The sequence below is a fragment of the Manihot esculenta genome, chromosome 5, assembly GCF_001659605.2.
Source record: "Manihot esculenta cultivar AM560-2 chromosome 5, M.esculenta_v8, whole genome shotgun sequence".
Taxonomy (NCBI): domain Eukaryota; kingdom Viridiplantae; phylum Streptophyta; class Magnoliopsida; order Malpighiales; family Euphorbiaceae; genus Manihot; species Manihot esculenta.
Genome location: NC_035165.2, coordinates 26,417,624 through 26,442,984, shown reverse-complemented (window position 1 = coordinate 26,442,984; position 25,361 = coordinate 26,417,624). Strand labels below are relative to the sequence as shown.

Here is a 25,361-nt window from a genome sequence, read left to right as displayed (position 1 = left end):
TTAATGTGATAAATGAACTTTTTACGAATCGAACTCGAGTTTAATATTTATTTTATAAATCAAGATCGAGTTTATAAATAAAGTTCGAATTGAGTTCGAATTTTTAAATTTATTTTCTATTCGAATTTGAATTTATCAAAATTCAGTTCCAGTTGGATTTGATTCGATTCGATTACGATCCTAATTATCAAAATCCTAAAATATGACCTTGTAATGCAAACAAAAATTGGTTTAAGTTTCATTTAAGACTTATTAATACGTGAAACTACAAGAACTTTTATTTTCATTCTTTTTATTATTAAAATTGTATTTATTCATGCCAATAAACTATATTAAACAAAAAATTAACGAGTGAATATTTCCTTCTATTAGAAAATTAGCAACCTCTCATCAAACGAGATTTAACATATAGGCGATAAGGTACGAACTACGGCGACCTTATTTGTCTCATCGGCCATCCCAACAAAAAGTCTTAGCCTTTGAACAGTGATAATGGCGACAAGAATTTGAAAAATAAACCACAATTAAGGGTTTGAAAGCTGGGAGATTTACGACTTTGATAACACTAATTAGGTTTAGGGGCCCGAGGCAAATCAATCTAGTTGCCTTTGTTTTTTCTTTACAATTTGACTCTCGCCTAGTCTATCTCTTGATTGGTTTACTTTTACTAATCGCCGGCGACGGCGAGATGCTGGCCATGGCCTATAACATCGTTAATTTTGATGATTTGGTGGCCATGATTTGTTGTAGAAGCCTAGCTTCAATAATGCCCTTTGTTTCTTTCGAGGTACGATGATAAGTCTTTCTTCTAGCTAATTCAAATCTTTGACAGAGCCCATCAAGTAATGGAATTGACCTTGATTTAAAATGGGATTCTTGATTATATCAATTCAATTTAGAATTTAGAATTGAATTTGATTAAAATTGTATTTCCATAAAAATTAATCATAATATTGAACTGAATTCAAGTTTGAAGTAAAGTTGAATTTCTTTAAAAAGAAATAGAGAATAATTTTTAAGTGTATGAAAATAAATACTCGATAAATTTAGCTGGTTAATTAAGAAGAGTTGACTAGGAATCAAACATATGATTAATAGAGATGGGTAGAGACTGGCTCTAGGGTTATAAACAAAATGAAGATGTTCAAATATTTAATGACCACACATGGAGGTCTATGTATTTGCTTGTCTGTTTATGTGAATAATCATAGGGATTGCTCTGGTCGTTTCTCGAGCAACCCATCTGTTGCCTTAGAAACAATTCAGAGCAAAAACATAAAGTTTTTTGGGGAAAAAAAAAGTGATAGTTTTGGGGTACATAGGAAATAATAGGGGAACAACTTGGATGAAAGGATTTATAAACTGTAATGATTGGCCCAAAAATTTACTAACTTGTATTGAGTCGTCAAAATCTCCTTTTAACTAAAATCTCATGTTCCAATCTTGTGAATGGAAAAGATTCTGCCGATTTAGAATAATTAGTTTTAAATTTTATAAAAAATTTAAATATAACTTTATTTTTACCATCAATCCTAAGTAAATATTTATGTAAAAATGGAGTTTTTATTCTTCTGATTTTTTTATTTGTTTTATTTTGCCTTTTCTTATTTTCGGCTGTGAAAAGTAAAACCTACATAAAATGATAGAGAAAAAGAGAGAGAGAGAGAGATTGAATGAGTGATGTGTGGGAGTCTCAATAATTGTGTTCTGTCTTTCATTCTCGAGCCTTGTGCTTTGTTTATATGCTTCTTTCTTTCTTTTCTACGGTTGAGTCTCCCTCCTCTTTTTAACCTCTTCATGGCTATGCAGGCTCCAGCACTGCAATTCTATACACCTATATGCAATATCCACCACTCAATTCCCCATCAGATATATCCTTTTAATTCTCAAATTTTGGACCTCTTCCTTCGCCTACCATCACCTCAAAATTCACTGTCGGAAGCCAAATCTCTTCTTTATAATTTCTTCAAATCATCGTAATGCTAAATTGCTAATCACGATTTTCATGTGTTAATTATGTTCATCGACGGGACAGCCATCAATGATGCAAAATATATTTATACATATAATCATATATACATCCACCAATGACCAAATTCCATGCATCCGACAAAATAAGATTATAATTATGAGCTGCGCTGCTCCTTTCATTCAAAATTCTCCCGTTTTCCTCATTCTAAAGGAAAATGATTGAATTAATTGCTGATGGGCTAAAAATTATTGCATCAAACATGTGCTCAACGTTGAATAAATATATATTTTCGAAAGCTTAATCAATTGTGAAGGGAAAAAAGAAAAAAAAAATCTGCAATCCGAGGTGTCCTTGGTGTAGTAGTCTTACGTTTTCCCATTCAAAAAGGCCAACCGAAACTGTTATGGCAGCTGCTTGTCTACATCTTAATAGAAGCTGAGTATTACAAAAAGTCGAAACTTCTAATGAAAACTGAGGCATTGGAAAAATGGGTGTCCTAATAGAACATTTTTGTAGGGCTAAGGTCTTTCTGTCCTTCCATCTAAGGTCCAACACTGAACTTTTCAGGCACTGATGTTCTTTACTTTGTCTAGTTAGGCAGGACATGTAAAATCGGCTTTTCTTACATGTTTGTTCAAATTTCACAAACCTTTGTAATTCAACTCTTGTCACTTAATCTACGCTTACATATGTATGATCCTGTCCGTAAAAAGCTTTCAAAAGAGATAATTCCAAACTGAAAAAACAAATATTACAGATGTAAACTCCTCTCTGCAAATTGTAGAAACCCTAACCCAACCCCACTTGCCCTAGCTCGCCCCAGAAAACGGGGAGAGATGCAAATTATGTGAAACTTTAAAAAGAGAACCAGCCCATGTCAGGATCAATCATGAAGATTCATTTATCAAATGTATTACGTAGTAGTTTCTGCTATGAGTTAGCATCCATAATAATCTTGAAAATCCTGTCAAGTTGCCATGGCCTTTAGTAGCAAAATACACTCACATGTAAGAATTTGTAAGAAATACGTAGGTGGGGCCGAAAAGGATCGAGCTGGTGGTATAGGGTCCCCACTGGGTGTAGGGTGGGGATCCAGAGGGCTTGCATGTGAGCGACATGATGAGAGATATAGTTTCTTAGACTGAATTTATAGAGCTTAGGTTTCCCTTTAAGTATATTATTGGTGCATTGGCCGTTAAATGGACATAATGTCTCAGGAAAGGTTATAGAGACTCTCTGTCACGTGCCTACTGCCACTTTTGACAACCCTAAGAAACTAATGAAGAAGAGAAAAGAGAGTTCCTCTTTAATGATGGAAGCTAATTGGGATTTGGGAGATTTTCTCCCCCTCAACCAATCCTCACGTCATGTATGCCCACGCTTTGAGTATTTGCATATATATATAGTATTAAAATGATGCATACGTTAATGGGTTGGGCCCTTGAAATGCTGAGATGAAATCTATGTGCATGAGCTTTAAGAAAGTTTGGCTAAAAGGAAGCCTTGAAGTATAGGTTTAAACTAGAATTTTCCACTGTTTTCCTTTAAGAAAGTAGCACTTGTCTGAAAAATAGGCTTAGAATCTGGAGAATAGAGTGCTTTAATATGGCTATGACTAGGTTTAAATAAGGTGGTCGACCCGCCAATGTAATACAAATTTAAAGTTGAGACCAGGCCCAGATCTCCCATGAAAATTAACAGCATACCCCGCCAGTGAAGCCCGATTTCACATCGAGGTTATTATTTGTATTTTTTTTACACACCCATTATATATGGAATAATATTTATTTTTCACAAAATAATGGTAATTACAATATTATAAAATTTCTCTGGGTCAATTCCTTGATATTCTTGTCTTGAAGCTGATGTTATTTTATCTCTTTAGCAATATTTTCTTTCAAAATGGTTGTTATATTCTTTAATTTCACAAATAAGTTTATCTAAAATTAATTTAAAAAAAAAACTGATAATTTCAATTCCCTGTAATTAATTAATTATAAAATATTCTGCCATATGTTGCCTTCCTTGAAAGAAAATGTTAGGGCGTTGAATATGATCATAAAAGAATTATATACATTCCTCGAGGATTCCTCGTTGGCTTCGATTTCAAGTTAGATGGCTGCTTCATCCAATCAAGGTTAGGAATAATATAAGCAATAAGTGAGGCTCCATGTCCTTCGTGATCTTATAATCCGCTAAGTTAGGCTCCATGTTCCATGACAAAAATTTTATCCAAAATTTAAAATTATAATGCTACGTCAAATATTTTAGATATGGATCAAATTTATAATTTATAATTCGAGATAATTGAATAACCCAAATGATATACATATGAGTTGTTGTGCAAGCCAATCCATTTGTTGCAATTAGTTCTCTTTATAGACCTAATCTGATTATCTAGAAATTAATTTTATCTGAAATAATAAATGTTTTATAAAAGGAAAATTATTATTAGATTCTTGAATATTTAAAAAATTCATTAATTGATTCTATAATTTTTAAATTTAAGTAAAATGGCTTTCATTATTTATAAATAATATCGTTTAGGAAATAGGGTTTACAATAGTTGTATAAATTTGACTGGAGAAAAAGAATGTTCCTCCACTTTTATCCATTTACTTTTTGTTTACCAGTGACGTTCACTAGACGGTTATTTAATTTTTTCGACGCGCATGCGGGCAGGACTGTGAAGTGACGACCTGCTTTTCAATACTGAACTGGGCGTGCCGCATAAAATTGATATGCTTGGGAAAGACTTGCTGGATCCTGGGTCTACATTTTTCTCTAAGTCCTCGACGGTCAGATCTCCTTTACTTTGCTAACCCACTTGCTCCATGGCTTTACATTCCTGTTAGTCAAAGGGGTTACTCCTCTCAAGGCCCACTCTCCAATCCTCCATGTAATTTCATCAGTTGGATTCTCGGTGGACCAAAGGAGAGAATATTGACTTAAATCTTCTTCTCTCTTGGCCATGCGTTTCTTCTTCTTCTTCCTTTTTCTTCTTCCTCTAAGAACGTAGACCACCTAATTTATTCTCTATTATGCCTCATGAGCCCTTTGTAGTACCCGCTTTTGTCTTGTTTCCTCAACCCAAATTCCATTTTTGCTGTCCGCATTTTTTTATTTGTTTTGTGATTGTGCAATATGAAAAGAGAAAATGAAAATCAGATTGGATAAATTTCAGATTTTCGCATCTTGATTTCTGTTTAAATCCATTGAAAAAATTAAAAATCTTGTGGGTTTGAACTTTCTAATTTCTAATGAGTTTCAGTTTAACCAATTGGAGCTAATAGTGAGAATTGGGAATAGAAGAGCACAAATAGCAATAAGGAGGGAATGAAGTTGTAAAAGAACAGGAGAGACGAAGAATGAATCATGTATTTTAATAAATAATTTATTTTAATATTATAATTTTAATGATATTTTTATGTTGTTATTTAAAAAATAAGTAAATAATTATTTTATAATATAACAATGAATCACGAATGGAGTAATTTTCAAATTGCTTCATTTTTATAATATTGTATTTAAAATGATGAATTAAGAAGTATAATTCAAAAGAAAAAAAAAAGAAGTATAATTCCAATTTCCTTGCACCATCATCAATAGAGAATCCCGGCCCACCAGATTCGAGGTAGGGCGTTTGCCATGGATTGCTTGTCCTGTAAAATTGGCAAATTCCCATGCACATCAAAATCATTTTTATAATAACTAAAGAAAAAGAAAATGCAAACCAACAACTAAAATAAAAAGATACCTTCTCAAGTCAACAACAAGCACAAACTACCCACCAAACATCCAAAAATCTTAGTCCACATCACGTTCAATTCCGATTAGAGAGTTTGTGTAATAATAATAATAATAAATATATTTATTATTATTATTTTATCAAATTTTCAAATGGGTGACTAAGCTAGTAAAAAAGAATCGACCAGGACGGACAAATTAGTTGTCACAATCACTTTAATATTTAAATAAAAAATTTTAAAAATTAAAAACTAACATAGTTTCTAAAATAATATTTTGTGATAATAATTACTCTTGTGCATCTGAAGAGTAATTCAACTCTAAACTTGTGATTAAAACTCGAGTTTTTTTTTTAAATCATATATAATTAAAAAATTATTTATTAAATCACACAAAATTTAAAAATATTTTTATAGTGTTGCACAATGAACTTTCTGTTACAGGAGCTCGTAAATACTGGATGAATTATCAGCTTAAAAAAGTGATTGAACCATTTTTTTATAATAAATAAAAAAATATGTAAATTCAATATTTCTATAATCAATAATTAAAATTTTTTATTTTTTAAAATTACAATAAATTAAAATTAAACACAATAAATATGATATATTTATTTTAAAAAATTATAATTTTTTATATACTTATTTTTTAGATATGAATCACTGTATTACGTTTTCATCGAATCGATAAATGAAATCAAATATTTTGATTTTTGAAAAAAAATAATTTCTATTAGGAATTTATTTTTATTTATTAAATTTATTATAAAAATAAAATTAATTTAAATTCAAAATAAAAAATATCTTAAACTTACCAACATTTTTTTTAATCGAGTCGAAACAATTAAATATAGTAATTTTATGAAATTTGTAGAGGAAAAGAATTAATTTTTATCAAAAATTAAGTAAAAATAAATAAAAGTCAAAACAATTAGATACAGTAATTTTATGAAATTTGCAGAATAAAAAGTTAATTTTTATCAAAAATTAAATAAAAAATATCTAAGATTATAGAGGAGAAAATAACAAAGAAAGCAAATAAATAATTAGAAAATTTATTGGTTGGGGATGGTGTTTGTTATTCGGTAAGCAATTTATAGGGAATGGTGGTGGTATGGTGGCCGGAAATATAGCCATTTGAGTGCAGCTAGTTCGAGACTGAGAGTGCCTAACTTGAGCATGATTTGAGCTTGAGTATGTCCAACACTTAGAGTGCTGGACAGGCAAGCATGTCACGTATGCCAACTCCTGTGTCACAGAACTATCCAGTAGCATAGGAGTGGGCTCCCATTTTAGGAAATGGTGTGTCGAACATATTTTCAAATTCTGCATAATTTAATAAATAATTTTTTAATTATGTATAATTTAAAAAAAGTTCTTAAAACTCTTCTGTCAAGATATATATCTCTAATAGAATAAAAAGTTTAATAGAAGACTAAAACTAAGCTTAACCCTCAATTCGTGCTTGATTATGTGAAACCTGTGAATTTCTAAATTTCTGAGTTAACAAGAAAATCAGGATGGAAAATCAAACCCAATCCATGATCTGAATATCCGAATCCATTTTGCATAATGTGTGTGCATACATATATATATATGCATTAAAATATTTTTTTACATTCATTTTATGATTTAAAAAAAAAAAATCGTCTAAACCATGTGGTTGCCGCTCCCAATAACAGATCTAACCTAATTTCTACTATGTATATATATATATATATATATATATATATATATATAAATCAATGGGTTTTACCAATTAATGCATCCAATATTTATTGGTGGATTATTTTTTATTTAAAAAGGATCGAAAATATTATATATATCTCCAAAATTCTGCATTTTAATATGTTTATTGTCTTGTTCACTGTCCTTGGCTGTTATAAATTAAGCCTCTAGTACATAACAATTGGTACAATCTCGTAAATGTGCTTAAACTCAAACCCCATTTTCATTACCATTTTACATATGAGCTTAATTCTCTTGGCAATGGCTACCCGAGGATCTCACTCAGAGATTGAGCTGGTGGAGGAAACATCTGCTACGATCACCTCTCGAAATCATCAACACGACCTCTCTAGCCTCGTCGCTGAGAGAATCAAGCTATCTCTAAACTCCATGTTAACGAGATTTCATGCAGGTTATTTCAGAATTAGCTTGTCCTTAGGAGGGCAAGTTTTATTATGGAAGACGCTCATATCTCCGATCGATGAAGCAAATCCTCTACGCCATCTCTTCCATTTGCTTCACCCAGCTGGATATTTCATTCTATGGTCTCTCGCTCTATTTGTCCTTGTTTTACTTTCACTTCTTTACATCATCAAATGCTTGTTTTTCTTCAGGATGGTGAAAGCTGAGTTCTTACACCACGTAGGTGTTAATTATCTCTTTGCTCCTTGGATTTCATGGCTTCTTTTGCTCCAATCAGCACCTTTCATGGCTCCTGAGACCGTATCGTACCTTGTGCTTTGGTGGGTGTTCACAGTTCCGGTGGTGGCACTCGATGTGAAAATATATGGTCAGTGGTTTACTAAAGGAAAGAGGTTTCTGTCAACGGCTGCAAATCCGACTAGCCAGTTATCGGTGATAGGAAACCTGGTCGGTGCTCAAGCGGCGGCTAATATGGGGTGGAGAGAGTGTGCTGTTTGCTTGTTTTCACTTGGGATGGTTCATTATTTGGTGCTTTTTGTGACTCTATATCAACGTTTATCAGGTAGCTATAGGCTTCCAGCCATGTTGAGGCCAGTTTTCTTCTTGTTCTTTGCAGCACCAAGCGTAGCTTGCTTGGCTTGGGAGACCATCGTCGGAGCTTTTGATACTGCTTCTAAGATGCTCTTCTTTCTCTCGCTCTTCCTCTGCACGTCTCTGGTAAGAAAAAAAATATTACATGTTCTGCATGCATCCAAAATTATCGCCAACGCAATGATTATTTTTTACATTTTCTTTCAAGAGAGAAAAGTGACATATGGCTCGTTCTTAATTAAAAATTTGTGAGAACGATTATAATATTAAAAATTGAAATATTTTTCTGAAAAGTTTTTTTAATAAAATAATTTATTTTTATTATTTAATTAAAAATAAAATATATTAATAAACTGATATATATAATTGACTAATTTTTTAATAATTTAAATATCAGAAAATATGCAAATTTAAATATTTTTACGAAGTAAACATAGGCTGAAATATAAAAATAGAAAACATTATATAGATTTCAATGAAGATAGATGAAGTCTTGACGAGTGACATTCCCGAAGACCTCCGTAGTCCGTACACTTCTAACGAGTCACCGGCTCGCTCTTACAGTTATGGGTTGGTAGATGGTGGAACCATCTTATCGCTAACCAATTATCTAGCGACTACTGTTTGTTATAGTTGACTCGTTGACTAATGTTTGGTGTGGTATAAATCAAAAGGTATGCAGGCCAACGCTGTTCAAGAGATCCATGAGGAGGTTCAACGTAGCATGGTGGGCTTACTCATTTCCTCTCACTGTCCTTGCTTTAGCCTCTGCCGAATATGCACAAGAGGTTAAAGGTGTCATTTCACATGTTCTAATGCTTTTCCTCTCGGCGTTCTCCGTTTTGGTGTTCATCGGATTGGCAGCTTTCACACTTCTCAACTCTAAAATGCTTTTACCTGATCATGATGATCCAATTGCAGATCTTTTCAATCGTCTCCCAACTGTAACACCAACAATTAGAGAATAAATAACAATTTTAATCATATTTAATTATTTAATTTTAGTTTAATTTCCCCTTATTGACGGCCTAATTTATGATTGATGATCATTTAATTTTCTTACAATTTGAATAATAAATAAACAAAATTATAAAATCCAGCCGCCGAGCCCAATAGAGCTCAAGAGTATAGACTAAGACGGTGATGTTTTGGTTATTATTATTATTATTTTTCATAAAAAAATGTTCTGGCTATTATATTATTTTCATTAAAAAAATGATATTTAGTCTGAAAGCAGATAGTAGATGATTGGGTTACGCAATTACAGTATTAAAATGAGTTATTAGCTGTCGGAAACAGCACTATATCCCGACAACATTACTCGAAAAATATTTATATAAAAACGATCATGTCATGTAATTGATCTGATAAAATTATTTTTTAAAAGCGATTTAAATCTGTATGATTGGAATATATATAAAATAAATAAAATATATAAAATAAGTAAAGAAATGCATGGAGATCAATTGGTTCCTTGACTTGTAATGAGGTTGATGGGCAAGGCATGGATTATCGTAGAGTTATAATCTAATTCACGAGAACCTATAATTAATTAAGCCAATTCCCATCAAAATCCAAGGGGATTAGGTAAGATATATAAACGAGTTAATTTGAATAGAGGAAAGCTTTGGCTTGTCTTGGATTTAGTTGATGCTGGTGTTGTCTACTTCAACATTGGACGAGATATGTCAGCATCAGATTTTGTCTCATATATATATATATGACCAAAATAATATCAATGTATTCGACAAAATCTAGTTTGGTCGTACAATACTGTCCATTGCCTTTCAACATAGGCTCACCTGCCCTAATTTGACCATTTTTTCATAATTCCCATGAATTTTCCTTCATCAAAATAAAACGTAATTTATAATAATTTAAATTTTTGTACAATTGATTATTTAAGTAGTTTAATAATCAAGAGTCTAATTCATAACGCAATAAATAATTTATCATCAACTCGTTTTTTTTTTAATTTTAAAATAAAATAATTCAATCTGTTTTAACTTTATAAAATAATGATAAATAAAATTTGAATCAAATTAATTAATCTTGTTGAGTGGTTAGTACATATTGTTCTAAAAGCCTCCTCCATTCATGAGTTTCATTTGTCATTTTTCTTTTCATTTCTCCTCTGCTTTGGATTTTTTTTCCCATCTCCCAAGCAAAAGACTACAGTGATCCAATGGTTAAAATGGGGTACTGAATATGAAAACTGAGACGGCCAGGTTAGAGATTTAAACCATGATTCGACGTTTGATTGATGAAATAACATTAATTTTGGTTGCCCAACAACGTTAATCTCTTCAAAAAGTGTACTACTGTCCTTGGAAGCTGGAGCCAAAATCACTTAGCCCTCCCCTCCTTCTCCTCCAGGCTCCACTAGCTGTGATCCACTAAACTGACCACTGGACATTACAGAGACACAGTGTGTATGGCTATGTTTTTGTCTGAGAATCAGTAAAAGTGGCTTGTATTGGGAATACAAGCTGTAGAGCCATTGATGGAGTCCACCTATCCACTTCACTAATCTTTAAACACGTATAACTTTTTCAGACAGCCAAAGGTGGCTAACAGTCTATGGCTCTCTGCACTTGGCACAAGTACTAGTACAAGGTTAAAAGGTCACAACCGGCTCGGAAAGATCAATTTTAGGATGCAACATAATTATTTCATTATATATATTGATCACGATAAGCTATATAAATCTATCATTAATCTGTACTTTTTTTCGAAATAATTATCATATATAAATCTATAATCATCAAAGATTCACACATAAAACAGATCATTACAACATCTAAAATCCCAAAAAAAATCACAGCCATAAATCAAATTTCTGACTAAGAAATAATAAGTTAAAAATAAAAATAAATTTAAATCCGATTCAAGACTATAATTAAATAAAGTTTGCACTTATAAATTTATTTTAATATAAAATATATTTAAATAAATTTGAAAAATTTTTAATTTTTAATTTTTATTTCAAAAGAAGTAAAAAGTAAAATAAAGTCTAACGCTTAAGAAATTCGACTTGTTGAGAGAGAAAACAATCCTCTAAATCTATTATTGCACGCTGATGTCACCGAAAAGAGTGGTGGAGGTCAAAAAAAAAAAAAGGAAGCCAGCTGAAAAGTACGAGACTAAAATTCAGAGAGACTCAAGTATATTTTCAGACAGAAGTAAAAGACCAATAAGACATGGAGTCGTTTGAGTTGAGCCGCATAGAGAATGTAGGGATCGATTGCTTCTAATTATTGTTAAAAAAATTTTAATTATAAAATAAAATAATGATAGCAAATTATTATCATATATATTTAAAATATAATTATAAAGTATGGATAACATATTAAAAGCCATCATAGTATATAGTGATTTTTTTTGTAAGGGATAAAATTACTATTAAAATTATTTTTTAAAGAATAAAATTTATAATTTTATTAAATGTAAAACAACATATTTATTTAAAAAAATATTATATATAGTAAAAAAATTAATTTCTTTTGCAACATTTTAAACTGCTGCAAAAAATGTAGTAGCATTGGCATGCGAAAAATATCACCAATTTGGAGCCCTTTCCGTTTTATGCAAAAGTAGACTTATCAATCCCCTCCTTCTTATCAACCAGAAATTCTTTTTCTTTCTGAACGAGAGAGAGAGAGAGAGAGGGAGAGAGAGAGAGAGGGAGAGAGAGAGAGAGTGCGTGTGTTTATTCGGGAGGAGTAAGTTTGAAGAGAGAAATCAAGAAACAAGGGAGAGAGATTATGGCGAGAGGGAAGATCCAGATCAAGAGGATTGAGAACTCTACAAATCGGCAGGTCACTTACTCCAAGAGACGAAATGGTCTCTTCAAGAAGGCTAATGAACTCACCGTTCTCTGCGATGCCAGGGTTTCCATTATCATGTTCTCTACCAGTGGCAAACTCCATGAATACATTAGTCCATCCACTACGTACCCTCTCTCTCTCTCTCTCTCTCTCTGAAACCCCTTTTCATTCTTTTAACTATCTGACTCTTTTATGTTTCTTGGAAATTTAATTTGTTTTGTTCAAGAACGAAGCAGGTGTTCGATCAGTACCAAAAGACACTTGGCGTCGACATCTGGAGCTCACAATACGAGGTCCAGCTAGTCTTTATGATCCCAGATTTGCAAAAAGTTTCAGCTTTTGTGTAATGAAAGTTATACCCATGTTAAATTACTGTGGGTGCAGAAAATGCAGGAGACCTTGAAGAAACTGAAAGAGGCGAACATGAATCTGCGGAGAGAGATAAGGTAAGCACACCATCTTATTGATGTTATGCCTCAATGGGGAATTTAAATTTTTGTGTTGATACGCTGTTGAATTTCTTATGGTAAAGGAAAAGGATGGGTGAATGCTTGAATGATATGAGTTTTGAGGATTTGCGAGGGCTTGAGCAAGATATGGATACTGCTTTGAATGTCATTCGCGAGCGCAAGGTTCTTCACTACTTGCCCTTTCTTATTCTTCTTCTTGCAAGATTCTTCATTTGCCCTTTTCTTTGTTCTTCTTTTTCCGGCTACAGCTAAGGGGTTCTTTAGCTTTTCCTTCACTGCATTAACTCCAGTTGAAATGGGCAGTCATTATATATAGATTTCATGCTAGATTTATTCTTTCCTTTAACTAGTTTGGAAATTTTGATGTGGAATGGCATGTAAGTGATGTAGTTTAGGCATCAGCTGTCAACATGGCATTGAGTGGCTAATCTGCATAGAGAAAATATATGAGGTGTATGGCGTTTAGAGGCATCAATTTCAATGTTAAAATTAGTAAAAAGTTTAATATGAAAGTAAAAGAATATAGATAGCTTGATCAGTGTTTTATTTTTATTTATGTAGTGTAAAGGGATAAAGGAGTATGAAAATGTTAAATACATATATGTTTATATTTTAATATTTTACCTTGCTAAATTCATAATTTTAAAATTATGTTTAAAAATAGTTTTTTTAATTTAATTAAATCTATGATTTTAAAGTTATATTTAAAAATAATTTTCAAATTATTTGTTTTAAAGTTATATTTAAAAGTAGATTTTTTTAAATTTAAATATTTAAAATAATTTTTTAAAGTATAAGTGTTTAAAAGTAATATTTTTTAAAATTTAGATATTAGATCAAAATTAAAATTGAGTTGTTTGATAGGAAAAATGCTAAAATTCAGGTCTACAAATATATATTTTGTCAATATAAAAATGATAGAGTATTATGAATATTATCATTCGGATATTAATGCAAAGCTGACAAATTAATAACGATTAATTAACTATGAGATAGTCAAGAGTCAAGCATCCGAATTTAAGCATCCGAATTTAAGTATTGCTACGGAGTGTTATAAATATAAATATTTTTTTTGAGTTATACAAATATCATTTTGACTCTAAATTTACTTTGAGACTATGTCATATAATATTATTTCTGAGTTTTTACTTTCCAATTTTAAAAGAGTAATTTCTCACTCACGACACCAAGTGAGAGTGAAACATCCCAAAAGAATCCATATCAACAAGAAATATGGATTTTTACATAATGAAAATCAAAGAGAACTCTCCCTTTTTGAGGATGTTGACCTAACTTGTTCATAGATAGTTGGAAACTTTGACATTGTTCATTATATATGCTAGAAAGCTGTGACTAATTAACTAGTAGAGTTTAATTTTTTTTACTAGTCTATTTGGTAAGGACATGAGTTCTCTCTTTCTTTACTTATTAATTACCTTTTGTTGGGTTGACGAAAATAGAGAGAAAAGAAAAAAGAAAATTTTTTTTTTTTATTTAGATATCAAATAGAAGAGAGTAAATAGTAATAATAATAATATCTCTTATTTTATCAGAATCGAGTGATTGCCAATCAGATCGTAACTTCCACGAAAAAGGTAAAATTTTCTTTATTGCCTCTTTTTTTTTTTTATTTAAAAAAAAAGGGGGAAAAGAATGGATACTCCATTAATGTAACTCTCCTTATTATACCTGGTTTCAGCTAAGGAATGTAGAAGAAGTACATCGAAATCTTCTGCATGAATATGTAAGCTTTAAGCATATTCTCCATTAGTAATGCCTTGGAAATTCTCTATTTCTGTTCTTCTCTTACATGAAGTCCTTTTTTTTTTCCTGTGATCTGGGTAAAGGAAGCAAGAGCAAGAGATGAAGATCCACACTATGGCTTAGTCGATAATGAAGGAGACTATGGCTGTGTAATTGGATACCAAAATGGAGGTCAAGCTCCTCGCGACATGTTCGCTTTACGGCTGCAACCCAACCACCCTAATCTTCACAGCGGCGCTGGATCAGATCTCACAACCTATTCCTTGCTTGATTAATTAGCATTTGAGATCAGTCTTCTATATTCTAAGTCACATGTACTGCAAACAACTGCTTTGTTTTACGTATTATTGAAAAATACTTGTTTAGACTCAGTGTATGCACAATAGCTAGTATGAAAATATTATATTTATCTCTTGATTGAGTCTAATTAAAATATTTCATATATAAAGCTTAGTGATTTTGAAAACCTACTAAAAAATTACATGAAGTCCTTTATTTTTCTATGTTGAATTAGTGAATATTTTTAAAATAAATTATAAATAAGATTATTTTATAAGTCAATTTAAATCCATATTAAAATAAAATACTATGAAAGTAAGATATATATTTATGACTATAATTTAAAGGAGGTAAAGTTTTAACGTCTGTGCATATTTATATATTTTTTTTAATTTTTTAATCTTAATTTAAATGGCTAAATTTTTATATTATAGTACAATTTTAATTAATTTAAAGATTTTTAAATTTAATAATTTATATGACAATTTAATAATTTAGAAGATATATCATGTGTATTATTACTGTTATTTTTTAATTGATTAATTGACGGAAAAGACTTCAATTTTCTATTTTAATTTAAATGTTTAAATTTTAAATAAATTAGTCTAATATTTATTTAAATATAATTTTTAAAATTTTTAAAATTAAAATTAAAGATAAACAATCTAATTATTAAATATATAATTTATATTTTTAACAGTAATAAATTTTATTTTATAGTAATAATTATAAATATTTTATAATAAATATATTATTTAATAAAAAATAATAATATATAAAACAATTAAAAATAATATATTTATTTTAAAATCTTTATAATTATTAACATAAAATAAAATTTTACTGTTAAATATAATTACTATTATCTTTAAATTAAATATATTATATAACTGCAATTAAATATAAGTTAATATTATTCTTATACATAGAATTAGTTGATATTTAAAGATAATAAAATATTACATTCCACCTTCTATTTAACTCTTACATTTTGATAATCTGAGATTTAGAAAATAGGATTTTACAACAAGTTTGTAAAACTTAGCTAAAAAAAGCCCTCTTCGTCAAGAGGGTATTTCTCCCCTTATGCCTTTCCTTTTGTCCGCTAGTAATGTATAACAAACGGTCTGTCATTGGGCCACCTGTCGCTGCCATGTTGATTCGGACGTACGAGAATATCAAATCCCTGCCTCATGCGTAACTATCAATGATTCCCCCTGGGCGCGCATGTGGATGGACCCACAAGGCGAATAGGCTGAACTCCCTCCTGGTTCCGAGCCGGGCCAGAAGAAAAGGTTAAAACTAAGCTCAGAGAGGATCTGCTCGATGGGCCGTGAGGGTTGGACAGGCCTGGTTCAGAAATTCAGATAAAGCCCGGTCGCGAGGCTGAGCGAACCGGACCCAGTTGGCGCGAGTGACTTGGGGACCTCTAAGTAGTGGGCTATTGTCATGGGCCTGGCCCCAGACCGGGGTGAAGAAATTCAGCGGTCATCAATTGCCCCTTTACCTTCTCGTCAGTTATTGTCCGACTGATGAGGGGGTAAATACCGAGAGTAATAATGACCGCTCCGCCCAAGGACAAAACAGTTCAAAACATCTTTTCGGCTCTTCATTGTTTCAAATTTCATCCTCTGTCAGTATTCTCAAAACGTTTGCCTTTTTTCGCTCTTCTGCTCTCTTGGCTTTCCTCTGCTCATCCGCCTTAACCGTTTTCCAAGTACGCCTCTTCTTCCGCCATGGATAGCTCTAATCTTCCCGATGTTGTCAACCTAGAGTCTAGCATCACCTCGTCCAACATTAGGAATTTCATTTCCAGGGAATACCTGGACACCCCTCTTTTTCACATCCGGGCTCCTTACCGGAATGAGAGGATTGTTCTTCCTGATCCTTCTCCCCCTGGCCTAGTCGACCCTCAAAAAGACATTAGTCTAGTCTTCTTCATCAAGCAGAGGGAGTATGGTTTGTCTTTCCCCTTTTCTCCGTTCTTCAATGAGGTCTTCTGGTATTTCGAGATCACCCCTCGAATGCTAACCCCTAACTCTATTCTTTTCATGTCTTGCTTTGAATCCGTGTGCCTGAGTTGGGGGGTTCAATCCCATGGTGCACCTATTCGTTTCCTTCTTTAGGCTGGTCAAGGCGAGCCAGAAATTTTAGTACTTTGCCCCTCGCGGAGGGTTATCTATTTTTACGGGCTATAAAGACTCCATCAAAGGCTGGGTAGAGGGATTTTTGGTGGTAGAGTTGAAGAAGCAGATGGGGTTGGCTTGGGAGCTCGATCTCCCCTGGGAGGATGTCTCTCTGGGTTGCAACGACCTGCCCCAGTTGAGCCTTACCGACCAGGTCGGATTCCTTCGACTGACTTCTGTGGAGAAGAAGTATGATGTCGAAAAGTGCGTCTAATCTTCGGGATATTAAGGACGCGGGTATCCTATCCCATTTGCCTGCATTAGTTTTTGCTTACGCGATCTTTGCTGAGAACTGTTCTGACTTGCTTTGATTTTTAATTTTGCAGCCTCCGAGGTGAAGATGGATCAGATTAAGCCTCCCAAGAATCTCATACTGTCCCGGGAGAGCATGGACGCTGCTCTGGATGCCCTCCTGGCTGGGCAATCCGTGCGGGAGGCTACTCAAAGGGTGGCCGAAGCTATTTCTTCCAGGTCGGTTACCCGACCTCCTCTTCCCCCGGCCTCTTCTCAGGCTCCCAGGCCGAGCTCCCGACGTAGCAAGTCGTCTCGGCCCTCCAGCCGCAGCAGATCGAGCTCGGCTCGCCAGTCCTCTCAAGCCCCCCGGCCTCGACGCTCTTCTCCTGAGAGAACGGAAGAGGTTCCAAGAGTTACTTCTGAAGTGATTGAGGACACCGGGCTGACGATGACGAATCCTGTCTCTCCTTCTGAGGAAGCTCCTAAAGTGCGGCTTGAGGCCCCCGTCGTTGAGGAGGAGGAGGTCCCCGAGGTGAGGCTCGAGGCCCCATTACTGAAGAGGAAGCTCCAGGGAAAAGAATGGAGGCTATTCTTGTGGACGAAGATGTCCAGGAGGCCCCTACCGGAGATGCCCCTGCTCCTGAGGAGGTTGGATCCGGCCCTGTTAATGACGGAGGTGTCACAGAGAAGGCTGGGGACAAGCGTCCTGCCCCCCTAAAATGTCCGCCCCAGCTCCTGCTCAGAAGAAATCCAGGGCTTCCAAGGGATCAGCTCCAGTTCTCCCTCCTATTGGAAAGAAAAAGGAAGCTTCCAAGGGATCAGCTCCAACTCTCCCTCCTCTTGAAAAGAAGAAGGATGTCCCTGTGATACCCCTGTTGTCTGCTCCTGACAACGACATTTTGAACGCGGAGGACATCACTCATCAGACTCCGGCGAGCGTTGTAGCGGAGATCTTGCGGGAGCGGATGTTTGGGGGAATCATAGAGGCTTCGGAGTCTCGTCTACTTGCTTTGACCGGCCATTTGGCTGGCTTCACACGAGAGTAGGCAGCATTCCGGTCTCTACCTCGAAGGGAGCTCAGAGATAGGATCAGGGAGATGCTCCTGATGGTAAGTTATCCCTTTTGTTTTCATTTTAATTTCCTTGATTTCTTTACCCTTACGGTTGTTTTCTTTCTTGTACTAGGTGATGGGCCTCTCTATGGAGGTGGACGCTCGTGACTAGGGATGTAAACGGGTAGGGTACCCGCGAAATTGAGGGTACCCAAACCCGAACCCGATTATATATTAAATTTCCGAACCCATCCCAAATCCGTTTAGTATTTTAATTTTACTATCCGTACCCGTTCCAAATCCGTTTAACAATACCCGTACAATACCCGAATCCGACCGAACCCGATTTTTTTAAATTGAATTCAATGAAAAAAATTTAAAAATTTAGATCTTATAATCCAAATATCAAACCCTAAATTAGAAAATTTGCACAACCTGAATTAGAAAATTTGCACAACCTGAATATCAACCTCAATTATCTATTCAACTAAAACTATTGCTAAGATATGCACAACCCAGCAGTAGAAATATTGGAGACATACCCAGCAGTAGAAATATTGGAGACATACCCAGCAGTAGAAATATTGGAGAGCAATAATCAAATAGCAAATATCCAAATAATCAAATTAATAGTTCATAAATTCTAAAATTCTTTAATAGCAACTAAAAATTCTTTAACAATATGCACATAAAAAATCTGATTATCAAAAAATTTGATTGCAAACCTATTCCAGCCAAAGGAGATGTCGCCGACGCCGATTGTGGAGAGGCGGGGAGAGGGAAGAGTTGTCTCCGACTGAGAAGTGGGAGATGTGGCCACTGGAGAGAGAGAAGGAGATATTGGAGAGAGAATATTTATCGTCGACTGGGGAGAGAAAGGACATATCGAATGGGGGAGAGAGGCATTGACTGGAAAGTGGGACTGTGGGAGATGTTACCGACTGGAGAGAGGAGATATTGATGACTGAGGGAGAAGAAGATCACAAAACCCTAACACTAACAAAATATCCCAATCCAATGAATTCCAATACCTGAAAATTAAACTCGATTCTGATTCACCGAGTTAGGGAAAGGAGCTGAGTCGTTTATAGGAGGAGAAGAATCGTTAATACCGCAGTATAAACAAATGACTGGCGGGGAAGAACAGTGAGCTCCTGCATTACTACGGTGACTGGCGGACGGGCGGATGAAGAAGAGAGGAGAAGGTGATATCTGATTGGGCTTTAGGTGAGGGAGAGAGGTGCCGACGGAGAGAGGGTAGTGAAAATGAAAAAAAGGAATTATGGATCAGGGTTAGGGTTAGTTTTGTTATATACTAATCGGGTTCGGGTTCGGGTAACGGGTATCCGATAGTCTAATTCCGAACTCTATCTAAATCCGAGACGGGTAAAATTTTTCAAACCCGAATCCGCCCAAATCCGTTTTGTAAAAACCCAAATCCGTTCTAATAGGGTTTGGGCGGATCGGGTACCCATGAAAACCCGCCCGCCTGACATCCCTACTCGTGACCTCTCTCTCCGAGAATCTGTTGATCGTCGGATTGAGGAGGCGCGTCTGGAGGAGAACCTGTCTGCAACCAGTGATGCCAGGAGCAACCTTACGGCAACTTGAGAGCATTCTAGGTCCCTCCAGATAGAGCTGCACACAGCACTGGAGGCCTTAAAAAGGGCTGACGGGAAGACAGCTGAGGCACAGGAGCATGTCAAGTCCCTGGAAGTGGAGTTGTCTCACACCCGAAGGGTTCTTAAAGAATCTGACGAGAGGGCAGCCGCAGCTGAGATCCGCTGTGAAGAAGTCTTGAAGCAGCTGTCCTCTATGGTGGAGACCTTTCGTGAAAGGGATAAGGCTGTGAGCCAGAAGGACGAGGTCCGACGCCAGTACGAGGCCCTGAAGACTGATTTTGAAGGAGCTCAGGCTCACCTTGATAAGGTGAAGATTCAAAAAGAGGGAGCACTAGCTCGGGTGGAGGTTCTCGAGCAGGAGCTGAGTAAGAGTTCTGATCGTATTAGAGACCTAGCTTCAGCGGCAGAGGAGTCTAAGCTTCACAATCAAAAGCTCTGCCATGAGGTCAGGACTTTGGAGCATAAATGCTCAGCCCTGCTCGAGGATGCCAGACTCGCTGAAGACAGGGTCCAACTGGAATGTGAGAGGCGTTTGATGGAATATAAGGAGTCTCCCAAGTTGAAGAAAGAGATCGAGCAGGCCTGTGAAGCTCGCCTCCAGAATTTCAAGAGTTCTTCTGATTTTAAAGCCGAGGTTGCTGAGGCCTGCGAGAAGTGACTTGCGGAGTTTAAAGCTTCTGACGAAATGAAGATAGCCATATAGAACAAGGGCTTTTGCATGTTCATCTCTGGATACAACCGGGGCCTAAGGACAGCCAGATACGCTCCCTGTACCCCGTTGGTTGAACTCCGAGCTGCAGAGGAAGACTCTGATGGCGAGGAGGTGCTTTACGGGGAGGACGACAGGCCTTTGCCCAAAGGGGCTCCTCGTACTGCCACTGGACCTTCTGAGGCGGGCTCCGCGTCAAGGGATGAAGACGCTGGGCCTCCAGGGCAGGAGATTGTGCCCTTCACAGGGGCTGAGGGGTCTGTGCAGGAGGGTGCCAGACCTCTCCCAGATGATAATGTAAATAGTGCAAATGTAGATAAAGATAGTGTAGGTGATGATGTACCTAGGAGTATAAGTCCTTTAAGGACTGTTTTTCCTCCAGCCTGTGTAGATAATTAGAATAGGCTATAATATACTTTTCTTTTAATGAGAATTCATTTATGTCTCTTACTTCGTGTTCATACCTGAGTTATCTCCTGTCTTGTGTTTATGCTTGAATTATTTTTGCCTTTGTCTGTTTTTTAATACTCTACCGAGCTATCTAAACTATTACAAGCACAATTTGTTCAAATTTTTTCAGAATGAAATACTCAAACTATTCCTCGTAATTCATAAGGAATTGAGCACACAGTCCCTTACCGCTTGCTTTTAAGCTAACCCGGGCTGAAGACTTAGCCCAAGACTTGACTTCTGGCTTGTAAATTTCTTCAATTTCATCGGGGCCTTCTCACCTGTAGGCTTTTTCCGAGCTGGATTTACCGTAAGGATGAGACTCTGAGCTGTGCTCCTTTACGGGTTTTGACCCCATTAGGTCCTCAGCCTGAGCTCGGTTTTTAACAGTTGACCAGTCGTCCTTAGTTTTCTTTTCATTACTTCATGCATATGATCTCAGGCGTATAGCCTTTGTATAATCAAAGTAAAATGGATCATGTACCTTTTAAGGGGATAAATAGGGCTGGCCTTCTTAGTTTTAGTTCTGTTCCGACAGGATTTGATGCTGAGGCCTTATCTTCTCACGCCATTAGACTTTTTCTTAGCTTATAGGAGGTGTGTTTTCTTCAGTTTGATTTTTGAGCTTTCTGAGCTCGGCTTTCTCTTGTTTGGTTTTCTGAGTTCATTTTTTCAGGTCGGCACTTTTGGCCTATTGTCGTTCTTCATCTGATGATTCAGTTTTTGGGTATGTCCTGGCTGGGTACTTTATTGCTTAGATATTCCTCTAGGTTAGCCGAGCTGGTTTAGTGCCATTCATCAATCTTTGGGGTCGATATCTTACTAGCCTGTAATCGGAGTTCGGATTTAGACTTTTTTATATCTACTTTAGTATATTCTTGAGACCGGCATGGCGCTTTGCCTCCTTTGGTTGTCGTATGAGATATGAGTCCCTTTCTCTTAGGACCTGAGCTCCTTTGGGAGGTCGGGGTCTAGCTTTGCTCCGGGAGATCTTGAGAATTTCGCCGGTCGTTTTTGCTCCGGGAGATCTTGGTGATCTCACCGACCGTTTTTGCTCCGGGAGATCTTGGGGATCCCGGTCTTCTACCTCCCTGAGGTCTCTATGTCTCAGGTCGGTTTGTGGTGGTGCCGGGAGATCTTGGGGATCCCGGTCTCCCACCTCCCTGAGGTCTCTATGTCTCAATTTGGTTTATGTTGGTGTCGGGAGATCTTGGGGATTTCGGTCTTCCATCTCCCTGAGGTCTCTATGTCTCAGTTCGGTGTTGGTGCCGGGAGATCTTGGGGCTCCCGGTCTTCTACCTCCCTGAGGTCTCTATGTCTCAGTTTGGTTTGTGTTGGTGCCGGGAGATCTTGGGGATCCTGATCTTCCACCTCCTTAAGGTCTCTATGTCTCAGTTCGGTGTTGGTGCCGGGAGATCTTGGGGATCCCCGTCTTCTACCTCCCTGAGGTCTCTATGTCTTAGTTTGGTTTGTGTTGGTGCCGGGAGATCATGGGGATCCCGGTCTTCCACCTCCCTGAGGTCTCTATGTCTCAGTTCGGTGTTGGTGCCGGGAGATCTTGGAGATCTCGGTCTTCAACCTCCCTGAGGTCTCTATGTCTCAGTTCGGTGTTGATGCCGGGAGAGCTTGGGGATCCCGGTCTTCCACCTCCCTGAGGTCTCTATGTCTCAGTTCGGTTTTTGGTGCCAGGAGATCTTGGGGATCCTGGACTTGTAGCTTCGAGAGATCTTGGGGATCCCGGTCTTCCACCTCCCTGAGGTCTCTATGTCTCAGGTCGGTTTGTGGTGCCAGGAGATCTTGGGGATCCTGGACTTGTAGCTTCGGGAGATCTTGGGGATCCCGGTCTTCTACCTCCCTGAGGTCTCTATGTTTCAGGTCGGTTTTTAGTGCTAGGAGATCTTGGGGATCTTGGACTTGTAGCTCCGGGAGATCTTGGGGATCCCGGTCTTCTACCTCCCTGAGGTCTCTATGTCTCAGGTCGATTTGTGGTGCCAGGAGATCTTGGAGATCCTGGACTTGTAGCTCCGGGAGATCTTGGGGATCCCGGTCTTCTACCTCCCTGAGGTCTCTATGTCTCAGGTCGGTCTTGGGCTTTTATGCCTGTTTCATTTTTCTTTTTGTTTCTTTCATGAAAGCAAAGTGAGTAACGGCAAATAAAGAAGTTAGACATAATCAGCGTCTTATTTTATTATCATGCTTTAGAGTACACTTGGTTTTTTACATTTGATAATATCTCAGGGGAAGTACCTTTTCAGGTGCTGGATATTCCAGGCATGGGGCTCGGGGTTTCCCTGCATATCTTCAATTTGGTATACCCCTGGCTTGACCACTTTTGCTATTCTGAAGGGGCCCTCCCAGGTCGGTACCAACTTGCCTACTGCCGGTCTTTTTCCCGTAGCTTCCAGGTTTCCCACCTTCAGGCTTCTTTCTCTGACCCTTTGGTTGGCCGCCCTTTGTTGATAAGTGGCAGTTCAGACTTGAGCTTCCTTCTTGACTTCCTCCAAAGCGTCCAGATTGCTTCTTAATTTATCTTCTTTGGTGCTTTTACTGTGCCTCCAACAATCATGTTGATGGTCCCACTGGACCCATCATTCATCGGTCCGGCGCCCATTCTCCTCGGTGCTTGGGCTGCCGGGTTAGGCTGAGGCCTCTATCCCTCCGGTTTCTTCACGAAGTTCTTGAGGTGTCCTTTTTTTATCAACCTCTCGATCTCAGCAATCAACTGGAAGCAGTTATTGGTATCATGGCCGTGTGTGCGGTGATACTGACAATATTTGTCAGAATTTCGCTGATCTGCTTCGGTTCTCATAGGTTTAGGCCATTGTAGGAACTCCTTGTCCTGGACGGCCATGAGCACTTCAGCTCTAGAGGCATTGAGTGAGGTCGGCTTCTCTGGAACCCACGGAGGGAGTGGATTCTGTTCTGAGACCCGAGGAGGGAGGGGTCTTTGGTCCCTTCTCTCCCATGGTTGTATGTAGGGTTCGGGTTTCTTGCCGTGCTTCTTCTCGTGCCTCTCCGGCCTCCTTTCCTCCGGGGCTTTCCCTTTATCCGTCGCTCCCCTGGCAAATCTGCTTGTTACCAAGGCATCATCCTGCCTTAGGTATTTCTCTGCCCTCTTCATCAGCTCGGCCATTGAGGTAGGGGGCTTCCTGCTCAACGAGCCAAAGAACTCGGGCGAGGTCATCCCTTTCTGCATGGCCTCCACTGCTCTACCCTCATCCAGCTCGGGAATCTGCAAGGCCTCCGTATTGAAATGGGCAACGTACTCCCTGAACGATTCATCTCTTCTCTGCCGGACTGTCTCTAGATAACTTGTCTTTCTGTCTGCAGGCACCCCGGCAATGAACCGGCTGATGAAGCGAGTGGCTAGATCTCCAAAGCTTCTGATGCTTCCGGTCTCAAGGCTGTTGAACCATGCCCGTGCTGGCCCCAAGAGCATCTTCGGGAATACTTTGCACATCAAGGCATCTGACAAAGTTTGCAGCTCCATGAAAGTCTTGTAGTTCAGGACGTACTCCCGGGGGTTTCCAGCTCCGTCATATGCGGCCATAGGCGGCATCATAAATTTTTTGGGGACGGTCTCCTGCTGTACCCACTTCGAGAAGGGTGAATAGGTGGGCAGGAGAGCTTGATTCTGACCCTTCGCTCCCAACTCGGCCAAGAGCTGCTCTCTCATTTTTTGCAGCTTCTGCTCTACACTCTCCTCCTCCTGCCTGGGTTTTCTCTCCCGGCGGTACTCCTCTTCCTCTGCTTCACTTCTCGTCCGCTTGGTTGTTCCGGCAGAATAACTGTCGGCCTCATCATTCTCAATCATTTCCCTCACCCTCCTTCCATGAACTCGAGCTTCTGGCTCTTCCTTTTCTCCGGCTCTTCTTTCTCCGTCTCCGATTTCTCGGCTGACGGTTTGGAGGTGGTTGAAGGTAGGCTGAGGTTCATTGGTTCGGGGCTTTTCTACCACCGGCAACACATTTATTGGGGTACTGAGGCCCCATTGTTGCATCATCTGCCCCAGCCAGTGGGCGGTGTTTTGTAATTGAAGGGCGATAGTTTGTAGGTCTTGGTTGGACAAGGCAGCGGCGGACACATTCCCTGCCAAGCTTGGCGAGAGGGTGAAAGGGATGGGTGGTTGATTGTTTGGAGTTGTAGGATTAGAAAAAGAGAACTGCTGCCCCTCTTGGGCAGAGCTCAGGTCATTGGGAGTGTTAAGATTGTTGTTTTCATTGTGGTTAGCCATCGTGGATCTCAGTGGGTATTGTAAGAGTGGAACTCCGGCGATAAAAAGATCTCCTTCGTTCCCACAGATGACGC

General features: G+C 37.5%; 2 protein-coding genes across 2 annotated transcripts; both read left to right on the top strand.

The window, feature by feature from the left end:
* Positions 1 to 7,645: 7,645 nt before the first annotated feature.
* Positions 7,646 to 9,428, top strand: LOC110615413 (S-type anion channel SLAH4). The gene is made up of 2 exons (XM_021757254.2): positions 7,646 to 8,586; positions 9,135 to 9,428. Exons 1-2 carry the CDS (start codon positions 7,687 to 7,689, stop codon positions 9,426 to 9,428), a joined length of 1,194 nt encoding a protein of 397 aa, XP_021612946.1. The 5' UTR covers positions 7,646 to 7,686.
* A 2,559-nt stretch (positions 9,429 to 11,987) lies between these two features.
* Positions 11,988 to 14,935, top strand: LOC110614960 (agamous-like MADS-box protein AP3). Its single transcript, XM_021756654.2, has 7 exons — positions 11,988 to 12,412; positions 12,514 to 12,580; positions 12,672 to 12,733; positions 12,820 to 12,919; positions 14,311 to 14,352; positions 14,457 to 14,501; positions 14,605 to 14,935. The coding sequence occupies exons 1-7, from the start codon at positions 12,225 to 12,227 to the stop codon at positions 14,794 to 14,796; spliced, it is 696 nt and encodes a 231-aa protein (XP_021612346.1). The 5' UTR covers positions 11,988 to 12,224; the 3' UTR covers positions 14,797 to 14,935.
* The last annotated feature ends 10,426 nt before the right edge of the window (positions 14,936 to 25,361 follow it).